Raw genomic sequence first — 12,026 nt, 5'->3', positions numbered from 1 at the left:
GGAGCTTTAAGGAAAACCCGCTGGACAGCCAAAGACTCATGAGAAAAAAAATTAGAAATTTTGGAACCTCAGATTCTAGGTCATCCCTTCTTGCAGGGGTCTGGAGGTGTTGGCAGCTTAGGTGTGGGGAGAGAGGGGAGGAGGTGTGTGCTGCATATGACAGCAGTGCAAGCGATTTTTATGAACAGGGAGGTTTCTACACAAAATCACGTTGGGAATATCCCACCAATAGTCCACCCCTCCGCTCCCTCCACTTGAGTTAGTGGGAGGGATTTGAAGTTCAGGCGATGCGTGGCTGAGCTCTCATTAGTGACCAGGGACATTTCGTTCACAATGTGGAAGGCAGACAGGGAGAGGCAGATGGCTTTGAATGCAGGATTTACATAGTAATGAGATTCAGGTCACCATAGCTGTCTTTTTCTCTCTGCATTTTGTCTAGGTGTCGAGTAGTGTGCAGGGATGACGGAATGGGGAGGAAAGGAGGAAAATTAACCCCTTGTTCCTAAGGAGAGATTAATGCTGGAATAAAAAGTTTGTCACGGTGGGCTAAAGAACAGTGGGGTATGAGAACAACAAGCACAGATGAAGCTAGAAGGGCTAAAGGTAGCTGCTTTTTAAGTTTCTGGCATGTTTTTTGTGGGAACGGCACAAAACATCCTAAGCTTAAAATACCGGAATTTCCCATAATTTTTACGTTCTGCGTTGCTGGTTTGAGAACAGATAGTTTTGGGCTTTTATCATTACCAGTCAACCCAAAATTGGGGAAGATTGTGGACTCAAAATGGGGCACGGATTCTTGCTACAGGGCCTTTGCTTGTTTCTTTGGAAAAAATTACCCGTTTTGCTTGGTTTGTTGGCTAAAGACTTGTCTTCACATGACTATGTAATGGCGTGATTAAAACATAATATTTTCCACTGCAATTGGTAATCCTTAGTATGATCTCACTAGTGTCAGATCTTATCCTGATGACAGATGGGAAACTGGGAACCATGGGTCCTATTTCCAGCTCTGGATGGTGGCACTTGATTTGCTCAATAGTCAACCCCAGGCATTCCCAAAATATGCATCAGGACCTGAGAAATCCCAAGGCTATTTTTAAAATGATGGAAGTTTTAAAGCACTGTGTGTTTCTTTCTTTTATCTGTCTTCTGCTTTTTTTTTTTTTAAATAGTTAGAGGAGTATGGGAAAGTATGTTTTTCTTTCTGTTGTACGTCACCTGACTCCAGAAGCTGGGGCTTTAGAAGTGTTGCAAGATCTGCAAGAAGAGCAGGAGAGAAGCCTTAGGTGATCCCTCTGTAAAATAGGAACTATGCCACTTAACTGCATGTGGAAGTCTGGGCTGAGGTAGGGAAAGTAAGGAAGGTGTTTGTGTGCAGTGGTGGGTTTTGTATAAGGTTTTCAGTATTTGTAAGATGCTTTTGATTCTTCCACATAGAAGTTGCTTTTGAAACGCAAAGGATTTGGGCTGCTAAGGGGGGATTCATCTTGTCTCACCTTGGCCACTGGAGTTTAGGGAGCTTGTCTAGCCTCAATGAAGAAAGATTCAAACCATCCCAAGACAGTGGGACAAATCCCCCTTTTGCGGGGTGGGGGGGTGTCTCTCTCCATTGACTGCATGGTCTGCATGGTACCTGGCTAAGATTTGACACCAGCTTCTACCTGGCTGAAAGGTGAAATGACGTTCACTTTAAGGTCCTGTGGAAGTCTGAGCTGAGACTGGTCTTGCTTAGTTGGGCATCTCCTCTGCGCCCTGTCCGGGGTTCCTCCTGGAGAGCCGAAGCAAAGCTTTTGCCTTGTCCTCTCCTTCCTCAGCAGGGCTAACACTGAAAGTCACTGAGCAGAGGTGCCTCAGTGGGCATCTCCTGAAGCTGGCAGTAAATGCATAGCGGGAGTGCTGCCGCATTTTGGCTGTTTGGGCTGGAAGGGAAGAGGAAATCTAATCAGGCGCCTGAGACAGACTGGGAAGTGAAGGCTTCTTGGCTACTTCCTCCTGAGGAAAAGGCTTAAGTCTAATAGACCTAATTACGTTATTTCTCTGTTTTATGGTTACATCCATTTGTTTAAAAAGTCAGTAATCCTTTTATACCAGTCCTGTAATGATTATTTAACGTCTGGCTGTTTGTGAAGCCTGCCGAGCTGTGTGAACAGAGGATGCTTCACTGCAGGGAGTCCGCACAATTCCTCCACAGGACGGCGAGCTGGGCCCAAGAGCCTCGAGTCGGGGCCTTAATTGGGTGGCCTTGAACTCACAACGTTTGTTTTGTGCTTCATTTTCCCACCTGCTGAAAGAAAATAATGGTAGTTCTCTCCTTTGCAAACTGCTGTGAAACGGAGGGCTGTCTCTTGGCTAAATGCTGCTAGAGGACTCTTCTGCAAGGATAAATATTCACCGACTCATGCTTGGGTAGCAGACACTTTGCTGGTGGCCAGTGGGGCCCTCAGCTCCGTAGGAGCAATGACACTTGTTGGCAGCAGGCAGCTTCACGAGCATCGTGCTCTGTGTGCGCCTCCCTATGCCAGCCAAGCGGATCTGCTCCCATTGCTGATGTTTTTTAACCTCTTCCTTTGCAGAGCCCCTGAAATCATCCTCGGTTTACCGTTTTGTGAAGCAATCGATATGTGGTCGTTGGGATGTGTCATTGCAGAGCTGTTCTTGGGCTGGCCGTTGTACCCGGGAGCTTCGGAGTATGATCAGGTGGGTACGGATATTGCCCTGGATGCTGGTAAGTGCACAGGAGTTTTTCCCTTCTCTTGTCAGAGTGAACAGATGCCAACTTTTTCTGTTTTGCTAACAGGATATGTGTTTCTTACCCTCCCAAGTCAACTTTTTCATTATCCACCTGGGCTATTTACTCTAGGTAACCAGTGTGCTGTTTGGTACGCTGGCTTTTAAGACCTCACTGCCTAAGTGAAATCTCAATCAAGAGTCAACACTGCCATTGACTGGAGAGCTCTGTACTTGTCTCTCCTCACTGAGCAGAGCAGGCACCCTTCTCTGCTGTAACAGCGAGGATTGAATAAAGGTTTATTTAGAAGAAGAAACTGCACAATCTCTACTGCGTTTCATAATCCCTTTTACGAGGGTGCGTATTAAAAGCAATGACAAGAAGGAGAACGTTCACAGTGGTGTAGGTTTCCAGTTAATATAAGCTGTCGTGCTTCTCTCCCTATAGGCTTTTACACTCCTTTTGTAGTCCTAAAACTGATGGCGGAATGGCTGCTACAGCCAGGGCTGCAGAACACTTTCCATTCCCGTAGTCTTCTTCAGGGTGATCTTAGCTGTCTGCAAATGCGGCCTGAAAAGGGTCTTTTTTCTTTTAGAAAATTAAAAAAAAAAAAAAAAGAAAAGGAGCAGGGTAATAAATAAGTTTTTCATATATGAAAATGTTTCTTTGACTCTTCTTTTGTAACTAGTATTTTTTTAGTCAGAGCTTTAAAGGTGAAATTTGGCAGGGGAAATAACCTGCAGTGAAGAGCAGGGCCATTAGTGACTCCAAAGGAAATCAGACGTAGCTGAAAAACCTACAAGCGTTTGAAAATCACATACCAAGCACAACAAGTAGATTTCTTTCTCCTCCCTGCCACACCCCAAAAGCCATAAAACACACAGCTGAAAAAGAAATCACCATACCTACCTGCCCAGCTTAACTGCCCAGCAGAAAGCTTCCTCTGGCAAAGTACGGTGAGGGCTCCTGGGGAGCTGGGAAAGGGGTAGGGGCTGATCCTGGCCCCTCGCTGCAGCCTGAGTCGCCCTGCAGCACTGGTGCTGGGCTGCGGGCAGGATCCTGGTGCTTCTCAGGTGCACGAGCTCCGATGAGCCTAAGGAGCTGCAGAGCCAAGCAAACCATGCTCAGTGAACCGGGTCCTGAGTGCTTGGAAGTCTTTGAAACCACGGCTGCTTTTTATGCCTTTATTTATTTAATTTTTTTTACCCTTCTCTGTTTCTTCTCTCAAAAATGCTTTCCATTCTTCCCTAGAATTTTCTGGAGGATATGACTATTTTTAGTAGTTTTGCAGAGTTTGCAGCAATTTTGCAGACTGAAACATTCAGGAGTCAGGAGATGCCAAAGTTAAGGTTTTGTGTGGCACCCCAGGTGTGTGTGAGATTGGTCTCTAATTGTGTAATCACAGACCCTTTCTCCTTTGAATAAATAAATTAAAGTCTGAGATGCTGGAAACACATGTGTAGCATCTTTTAGCTGTGTGAGTGCCAGCGAGGTCATACTCATGGAAGTAACCCAAATAACAAATGAAGTCATGTAGGCAATAGAGATTAAGTACTTCACATACCATGACGGTGTCAGTTCGTTTGAGTGCATATTTCATATAAATTCAAAGATAGTCACTTCATAGTCCTCCGTTTTGAACTTCAGACTGCTCCTAGGAAAGGCTGTGCACTCAACTGGGGGAAAAAACAGCAGAAGTTAGAGCGCAAGTACCAAATTGTTGAAATTACCTCCTGGAGAGGAGAGCGTGACGTAAAAAGGTGCAAAGCGGTGAAACACCCCATTGAAATCTCTGCGTGGGTCTTCCTCTTTGACCTCTAAAAGTCCGTCTTAGGGACTTTCCTCTCTTTATCCATAGGCTTTGTGGGAGCGTATGGTAAGGGTGAGTTTCCAGTGATGTACATGATAAATGAAGGGATGCTGTACGGGAATTCTCTTTCCTCTCATTCCTTGCATGGTTTTTTTTTTTTGGTGAAGTCTAACTACGTGCTACGTTTTCTCTTTCTTTCTTTGTTCTATTGTTTTAAATGCCTCCTGCCCTCCTTCAAGGAAGACATCCAGAGATCTTCACAGGATGAACAGTGATCTCTCATCCTTCTCTTACAGATTCGCTATATTTCACAGACACAGGGCTTACCAGCAGAGTATTTGTTAAGTGCAGGGACAAAGACTACAAGGTTTTTCAACAGGGATACAGACTCACCGTATCCTTTGTGGAGGCTGAAGGTAGGAAGACATTCCCTTGTTTCTTTTACCTTGCAGTTGTTGGTTGGAAGTGAGGAGACATTCAGGTCACCTCAGAGCCTAGGTCTCTGCTTTTTGCAATGCAGCACAGACATTGGTGTGGGTATAGCCCGAGGTAAAACTGCCATACCTGAAGCCTGCAGCCCTTAGCCCACCTACTTGGCACTGCTTTGTGGGAAATTTAAGTCTGGAATTGACCTGGAAATCTCCCTCTAAGTAGTCAATGAATTGATGTGTAGTTTAAATGAAACATGCTCTGGGCAGACTTCGCTGTAGTATCTAACACATTGCGGGGGGGAAAAAAAGAAAGCATTTTAATTCTGACAATCAAAGCCACTAGTAATGCAAGTGAGCCCTGAGTCTCTTTTACCAGTGTGTTTGGCTGCATTCGGTCCCCTAGGAGAGAGGCCAGTGGGCTTCTGGCTGTAAGGATGGGATGCTGAGCCTCACGCTGGGGTGGGTGTAAGAGACCTTTGGGACTCCCACCATAGTTGGGAGGATCCTCTGAATTGAAAAAGAAGAGATAAATCACCTTGTGACACAAAAGCTGTCATATAACCACAGCGGAGATAGTGTAAATGTTATCTGGTCAGGCAAGAGAGACACAGTGGTCTCTGATAAGGGCAGGATAAGGCAGAAGCTGGAAGTGGCACATAACCCGCAGCTGATTGGAGGGCAGTTCTGGTCAATGCCTCTCTCCTGTTTTGAGCAGACACCGGATGATCATGAGGCAGAGACAGGGATTAAGTCGAAGGAAGCAAGAAAGTATATTTTCAACTGTTTGGATGATATGGCACAGGTAAGAGCATTGGTGAGTAACCAGCAAGACTGTTTCGTGTGCTTTCGGGCAAAGCTAACAAAGGGGAACTACATGATTTCTCTGTGTATCCTATTCTTGTGCCAGCTTCTGAGAAACACCAGGATTATGCCTACCAAATCATCTCATTATATGCTGCTTTGTAGGGGAAACTGCACATAGGGGCATGTGGGCTCAATGTGCTGTAGTAAAGCAGCCTTGGAAAATGGCTAAGTCACATCTCTGAGTGTCGAAATCCTGCGTTTTCTCTTGTCTCTCCAGTGCTCCTCTGTGTGACCACTGGCAAGTCACTTCTCTGCGCTTTAAAATTGCCGTTTGTAAAAAAGTGACATTGGAAGTAATCACTGTGGCTGCAGAAGAGTGTGCTCTGTAAAACGTGGCTATCTGGGGGAACAGGGAGTACTAATTCACTGTGTCAATTCCGTGTGGTTGTGAAAGTTAATTCCAGCATAACCACTCCTGCAACTGGAGTTCGTGCTAGCAAACAAACTAGTGCGCAAAACTGGCACAACACTAGCGCACAACACTAGCACAAAACTGCAGTTTGTGCTAGCAAAGTCTAGGCATTGTAGCTTTCACAAGCAAACATGCAGAAATGGAGGACTGAGATCAGGGGAGACTGTATAAATGGATGAAATAACATAACGGGGTTTTCTTCCTGGCACCTGATACACGAATGGGATGTTTCTCATAAACCTACTGACAATTTTTATTTATTTTATATATTTTTTGCTCACAGGGCACATAGTTAAGTATCTGATAGCACAGTCCTTTATATGATAAATATACTGATTATCAGAGCTTGCCTGCTACCACATGGAAGCTGTTCATCTTCAGTGGAGGGTGACTAAGTGTTTCATTAGCCATTGACCCAAGCAAGCTGAACACTTAACAGTCTGTCTAGAGATCTGACGTGCACGAGCCAGATGACTAGCCACCGTGGAGTCTGCCGTGTGACTTCAGCAACTACCCCTTTAGACAGGGAGGCTTGCAGGGCATGTGCTCCAACGAGGACTAAACACAGTTTGCTGGAGACCTGACCATCTGCTCTTTCCCTTTAGTGCTCACCCTTGTCCTTTCTCCTTTAGGTGAACATGACAACAGATTTGGAAGGAAGTGATATGTTGGTGGAAAAGGCAGACCGGCGGGAGTTTATAGATCTGTTAAAGAAGATGTTGACGATAGATGCAGATAAGAGAATAACACCCATTGAAACTCTGAACCACCCTTTTGTCACCATGACGCACTTGCTCGATTTCCCTCACAGCACACAGTACGTGGCTTTCATTTCCCTTGGGTTTTGAATTGAGGAGTGAAGAGGAGAGCTGGTTGTGGTGGAGACCAAATGTATCTGAAGGGCATTATTAAGATGCTTAAGCCCTAAGTTTTAATCTTTTTCTGGTTAAAAAAAAGAGGATTGCCAGCTCTTAAGGTTGCAAGAATTGTGTTGTAGGTGCTTGGCATTTAAAACACTGCAGAGTGTGCTACATTCATTATGTAAATATTCAATAATTACATATGTTTGCATTAAAATGCAGAAGAAATTATGCAATTAGTGTTGAAAGTATCAGTATATCTCAAAGTAATATAGTCCTGATTGTTACTGCAGTAATCAACCTTATCTGCAGTGGGGAGCCAACCCTTCCTCCCAGAACCTTCCCATCTTGCAGGGGTCAATTTGGGGCTGTTTGCTTTTTAAGGGAAGAGCTTTTTCTGCAGCAGGCTGGTTTACAGGCACAGGCAACAGGACAAGGAGTTCAGTTTTCAGCTTTGTTGTTGCCCACTTATGTAACCTTAAACACCACGCTCTGACCTCAGCTGACGCATTTGTGGATGGAGATGGGCTCCACTGCGCGATGGAGATGTGAAGAAGTGTCATGCCTTCAAGCCTGACTCCCCCTTCTCCTAAGGCTGCGTCACAGAGCGCGGCAGCCTGAAATGCAGGAAACGTTGCTCTTCTCCCCTGGGCACTTCACACAGGGCCAGGCTTCTCAGGTGCAAGTGAAGGCAGACACATAGTGGGAGTTTTCCAAAGCCATCAGGACACCTAGCTTTGAACATCCTGCTCTACAGCACTTTGCAGTTCAAGGTGCTTTTGCAGGCTGTCCCTTCACCTCATCAGGAGAACAGAGTTACCGGCACAGCACTGTACTTCATTGGGTGCTATGTGCATGGGTGTTTAAAGGCTGTGAGGAGCTCAGGTACAAAAATAAAGGGGACTGCTGAAAAAGCCGTAGAGTATGTTTGTGTGGGTGCTGCAGAGCAACAGGTTACTGTGTCACCTCTCCTGCCTGTATGTGTGCTCTTACCTGCGGTATTTCAAGTTCATTTAAGGTAGTTTTCCCTCTGTGAAGGAGCTGTGGCTGCCTTTTTGTTACATTTATCACAAGATAAGAGCAGCTGCTTACCAGAAGGTAGCGGATGCACAATCTGTGTAGACATCTTTGAGCATTGTTATCTATAAGTAAATAGTAAGTGATAAATGAAAACAAGATGGGAGATTGTTGTGCTAAACAGAGAGGAAGTAAGTTTCATATAAAACCGTTCATAAATAAAAAAAAGACAGTATTTTCTACCAGTGTTAGCATCATATACTAAAGTCTTTTAATTTGCAACAGTCCTTCTTACTGTGCAACAAACGATTGTGTAAGATAGGAGAGATTTGTGGCATAATGCATTGCCATCAGAAATCTTTCCGCTAACGCAACAGACCATAATCGCATCTTCATGTTTGAAGTGCTCACTTGTGGCTGCTCAGGCAAAGCCCCAGAAAGGCTGAAAATATCATTGGGGCCCATAGCAGTGAGAATTTTACCTGAATAAAAAATTCAGCATCAGGTCTCTGAATACTAAAAGCTGTGCCAGCCGGGTACGTAACCCCGCACAGCCCCTCCACGTTGGAAGCGGTGATTGGTAAAGAGAGCAATAAGCTGTAACCCACGTGGCAAGTTGATGGAAATTCTGTCTGTGATTGCCTGTGGTTTTGAGAATAGAAACTTTAAAGCCTTGAGAGATGCAAGGAGTTGTAATCTCTCTTGAAAGTAAATCGGGCAGCAGAGAAAGTGAGAATATATGGAAGATGTAGCTCCTGGAAGGAATCTCTGCTGTAGCATGCTTCAGAGAGTCTGCAAGTTTGAGCAGCCTGAGAGGGGCTGTTCTGCTTACTTCCAAGCAAACAGCAGAGCAAGTTTAGCTCCTCGTGTCACATATTTAACTGCCTGGCTCTTAAATTGTTGGGTACTCCTCAGTCTTTCTGTCTGTTTTGCTCTGTCCCTGCCTTCTTTTTTTTTCCCTTTTTTTAAAGTAAAGACAGAGAGCACAGTATTACGTTAGTAGAGATTATACCTTGTTATATAAAACCATTTGGTAACACACACAGTTTACCATGTACGGAATATATACTCTTTCCAGTGCTTTCTGCTTTTTGGAGGGAGAATTATATTCATACTTGACTGGAAAAATGCAAACCAATAGTCATGTATTTATTGATAAGTGTTTGATTTTTCTGAGTGTTCTGCCACTTACAGGTATTTCATAGTTCTTTAAATGAATGCACATAATGCGCAGCTATGCACAGTGTCCTGAGCCTGTCTTGTCTGCAGGTGTTTATGGCACAGATCCAGTTATCAAGATATTACCTGTAAGAGAAGAAAGATGACCATGTGAGTAAGAGACAAGACAGGGATAAAAAGATCTAGGTCCTCTCCCTAACCAGCCCTAGGGATCATATGTGCTTGTTCCTTTTGAAGGGACATTTTGGTTCTTAAAAATTATGTGAGGATGTGTTTACCTCCCCTACCTCTAACAGCTTGGATCGTTACAAAAGAAATTATGCATACAGCTGATTTTTTACAGCTGCAGCTGATTTTCACTGCTTGGATTTTCCATTTTTCTGGAATTTTGTTTCCATTTTATTTATGGAAATAAAATAAATGCCTTTATACATTTTTGGGTTGTGTTTCAGACCCTGAGGTCACATTTGTAAAAACAATTATTATGGAAGAATTGTGGAAAACCTGTATTGGTTTTTAGACCTTGGAAGAACAAGATTTTATTAAAAATACAGTTTTGCACAAGATAGCTATGTTGTTACCTCTTAAACCTCTGTATGCTTTGCTATCCCAATTATAAAAATGAAATACCGGCAGTTTCATGTACCGGACACCTAGAGTGCTCTAGCAATGCAGAGAGTATTTCATCTCCTTTACTGGGGATACAAAATATGATACTTCTCAAAATTTCCATTGCTATTATCAATAACATTTAAAGGAAAGTCTGTGTAGAGGACGAAGCTGTAATCTTTCCCCCAAGAGATCCAGTTCGCAGTCTGAGATAACCTCAGAACCTGATTCCCTCGGGACGTTGATGAATCTGATTTGGCATAACCTTTTGTGATATGAATCGTCCCGTTGACTGCAAGAGGACAGCTCATGTGCTTCAAGATAAGCATCTGCAGAAGTGTTTAGACAGACAGGGGCAATGTTTTAACCGCTTGGCTGGACTCAGCTCTCAGTGAACTACTTTTTAAAAGGAACAAGTAAGATTTTTCAGGGGTCTCAGTGACCAACAACAGTAAAATTCTTCCTTGCAAAAGACTTGTAAAACTACCTTTAGGCTTATGCTGAGGCAGAAAGCATGAGTTGTCTTTTCCTCTCAGGCTCAATCATCAGAAAAAAAACAGTATCTATTTATCTTTCTTGCTCTCGGTCTCTTTCAGTCTTTTAAAATAGCCACTTCGTATTTCTTGCCCTGCCACCTAAAAAGCAACCAATTGGCTTGCTTTTTGTGACTTACATTGCAGTGCTCAGACCCATGGGGCACCCAGGGGTCCCAGAGCAGCTGCTCTCATCTTGACACCCATTTGGCCCTCTTCAGTACAGGGTTAATCTGACTCTCACTGGTTAAGAGAGACCTGCATAAAATAGCAAAGGGCTTTAAGAGCCTAGAAAGTGCCAAGCCAGCCGTGGAGACCTAATGCAGGGCCACTGTGATGAACTGTTACCTGTGTTGGTCGGTTGGTTGATTTTCTGTCTCTTCCTTGTCCCCTATCCTTACACAGCGTCAAGTCCTGCTTCCAGAACATGGAGATTTGCAAGCGGCGGGTGAATATGTATGACACAGTGAACCAGAGCAAGACGCCATTCATCACCCATGTAGCCCCAAGTACATCGACCAACTTGACCATGACTTTTAACAACCAGCTGAACACAGTCCACAACCAGGTAAGGGCATTGATCAGAAGCAGCCAGCACTTGAAACATTTACATCAGTAAGGTCTAGAAGATGAAAAGCAAAGTAGCATCCCATTTAACATGCCTGCAAAAAGATGGTACTTTTTTACTCTCCTTCCTCTGCTCTTCCTCATTCGCTTTTCTTCAGGCAAGCAGTAATCTTGTGACATTTTGTGCAATGGTGAAACGTTGCCCTTATTGTTTATGTTGTTGTTGGGGGTGATAAATCCTGCTTACTTGGGAAGTTGCTATGGGGAAAAGCTCATTAGTCCCTTAATGCAGCAAGCAGGACTGCGCTCCCTGGGTCAGGCAGAAGTATTTGTGAACTTACAGCACTTCTTCAAATTGGCATTGAAGTAAAAAGAATTTAAACCCTTCTGTAACAGACGCAGCACTGTAACCGATCAACAGGAAAGAAGAGTTTAGTGGTAATGTTTATTCTTATCTCTCATTGATTTTACTCCAGGTGCCACAGTTGGCGTGGGGACCCTGTGCACGTACCCCCACTCGGAACACATTGCACTCTACATTGGTGGGCTCTGGCTTTGTAGTCATGCTTTGAACTCTTGTTTTAGTTTTACATGCCCCAGTGTCGGGGGGTGCTGGATTGACAAATTTTATGTGACTAGCAGGCTAAGTTGTTTACTGCGGTACTGTATTACAACAGTGAAAGGAAACTCTCCAGGGACAGCACTCTAGGAGACTGAAGCTCAAGAAATAGCTACTGTCTTTTAAGCCTTTTGGGAACAGGCTGCTCAAGATTCACTCTAGAGATTGCAGGTGGTGGTGCGGAAATGGTGCTTGGAAAGCAAGGGAGCTAAAGGAGTCTGTGTAGATGCACAGGGTGTTCCTGTGTCACTCAGAAAACCAGACTTCATGACTCAGTTCTCAACACATGATCACAGAAGGTCTTTTGGAACAATTCATTAAGCAGATGCAGACAAAGATAGGTCATGGCTTGGTGTGATAGGGTATTAGTTACAAACACTGGTTCCCTTTCTTGGCT

General features: G+C 44.2%; 1 protein-coding gene across 4 annotated transcripts in view; it reads left to right on the top strand.

Annotated features, from left to right (window-relative positions):
• HIPK2 (homeodomain interacting protein kinase 2) overlaps positions 1-12,026 on the top strand; it is a 133,804-nt gene that overhangs the window by 95,618 nt on the left and 26,160 nt on the right. For 2 of the 4 annotated variants that reach the window (XM_050896496.1, XM_050896481.1), the window contains exons 3-7: positions 2,574-2,697; positions 4,835-4,954; positions 5,685-5,771; positions 6,878-7,062; positions 10,849-11,011. In XM_050896496.1, coding sequence (XP_050752453.1) covers positions 2,574-2,697; positions 4,835-4,954; positions 5,685-5,771; positions 6,878-7,062; positions 10,849-11,011 — 679 coding nt within the window. Of the gene's footprint in view, positions 1-2,573; positions 2,698-4,834; positions 4,955-5,684; positions 5,784-6,877; positions 7,063-10,848; positions 11,012-12,026 lie in introns of all 4 variants that reach the window. The other 2 variants (XM_050896490.1, XM_050896474.1) reach the window with 1 other exon arrangement.

The sequence above is a fragment of the Gymnogyps californianus genome, chromosome 1, assembly GCF_018139145.2.
Source record: "Gymnogyps californianus isolate 813 chromosome 1, ASM1813914v2, whole genome shotgun sequence".
In the NCBI taxonomy this organism is placed as follows: Eukaryota; Metazoa; Chordata; class Aves; order Accipitriformes; family Cathartidae; genus Gymnogyps; species Gymnogyps californianus.
The sequence above is the reverse complement of the archived record's forward strand: the minus strand, read 5'-3'. Positions and strand labels throughout refer to the sequence as shown.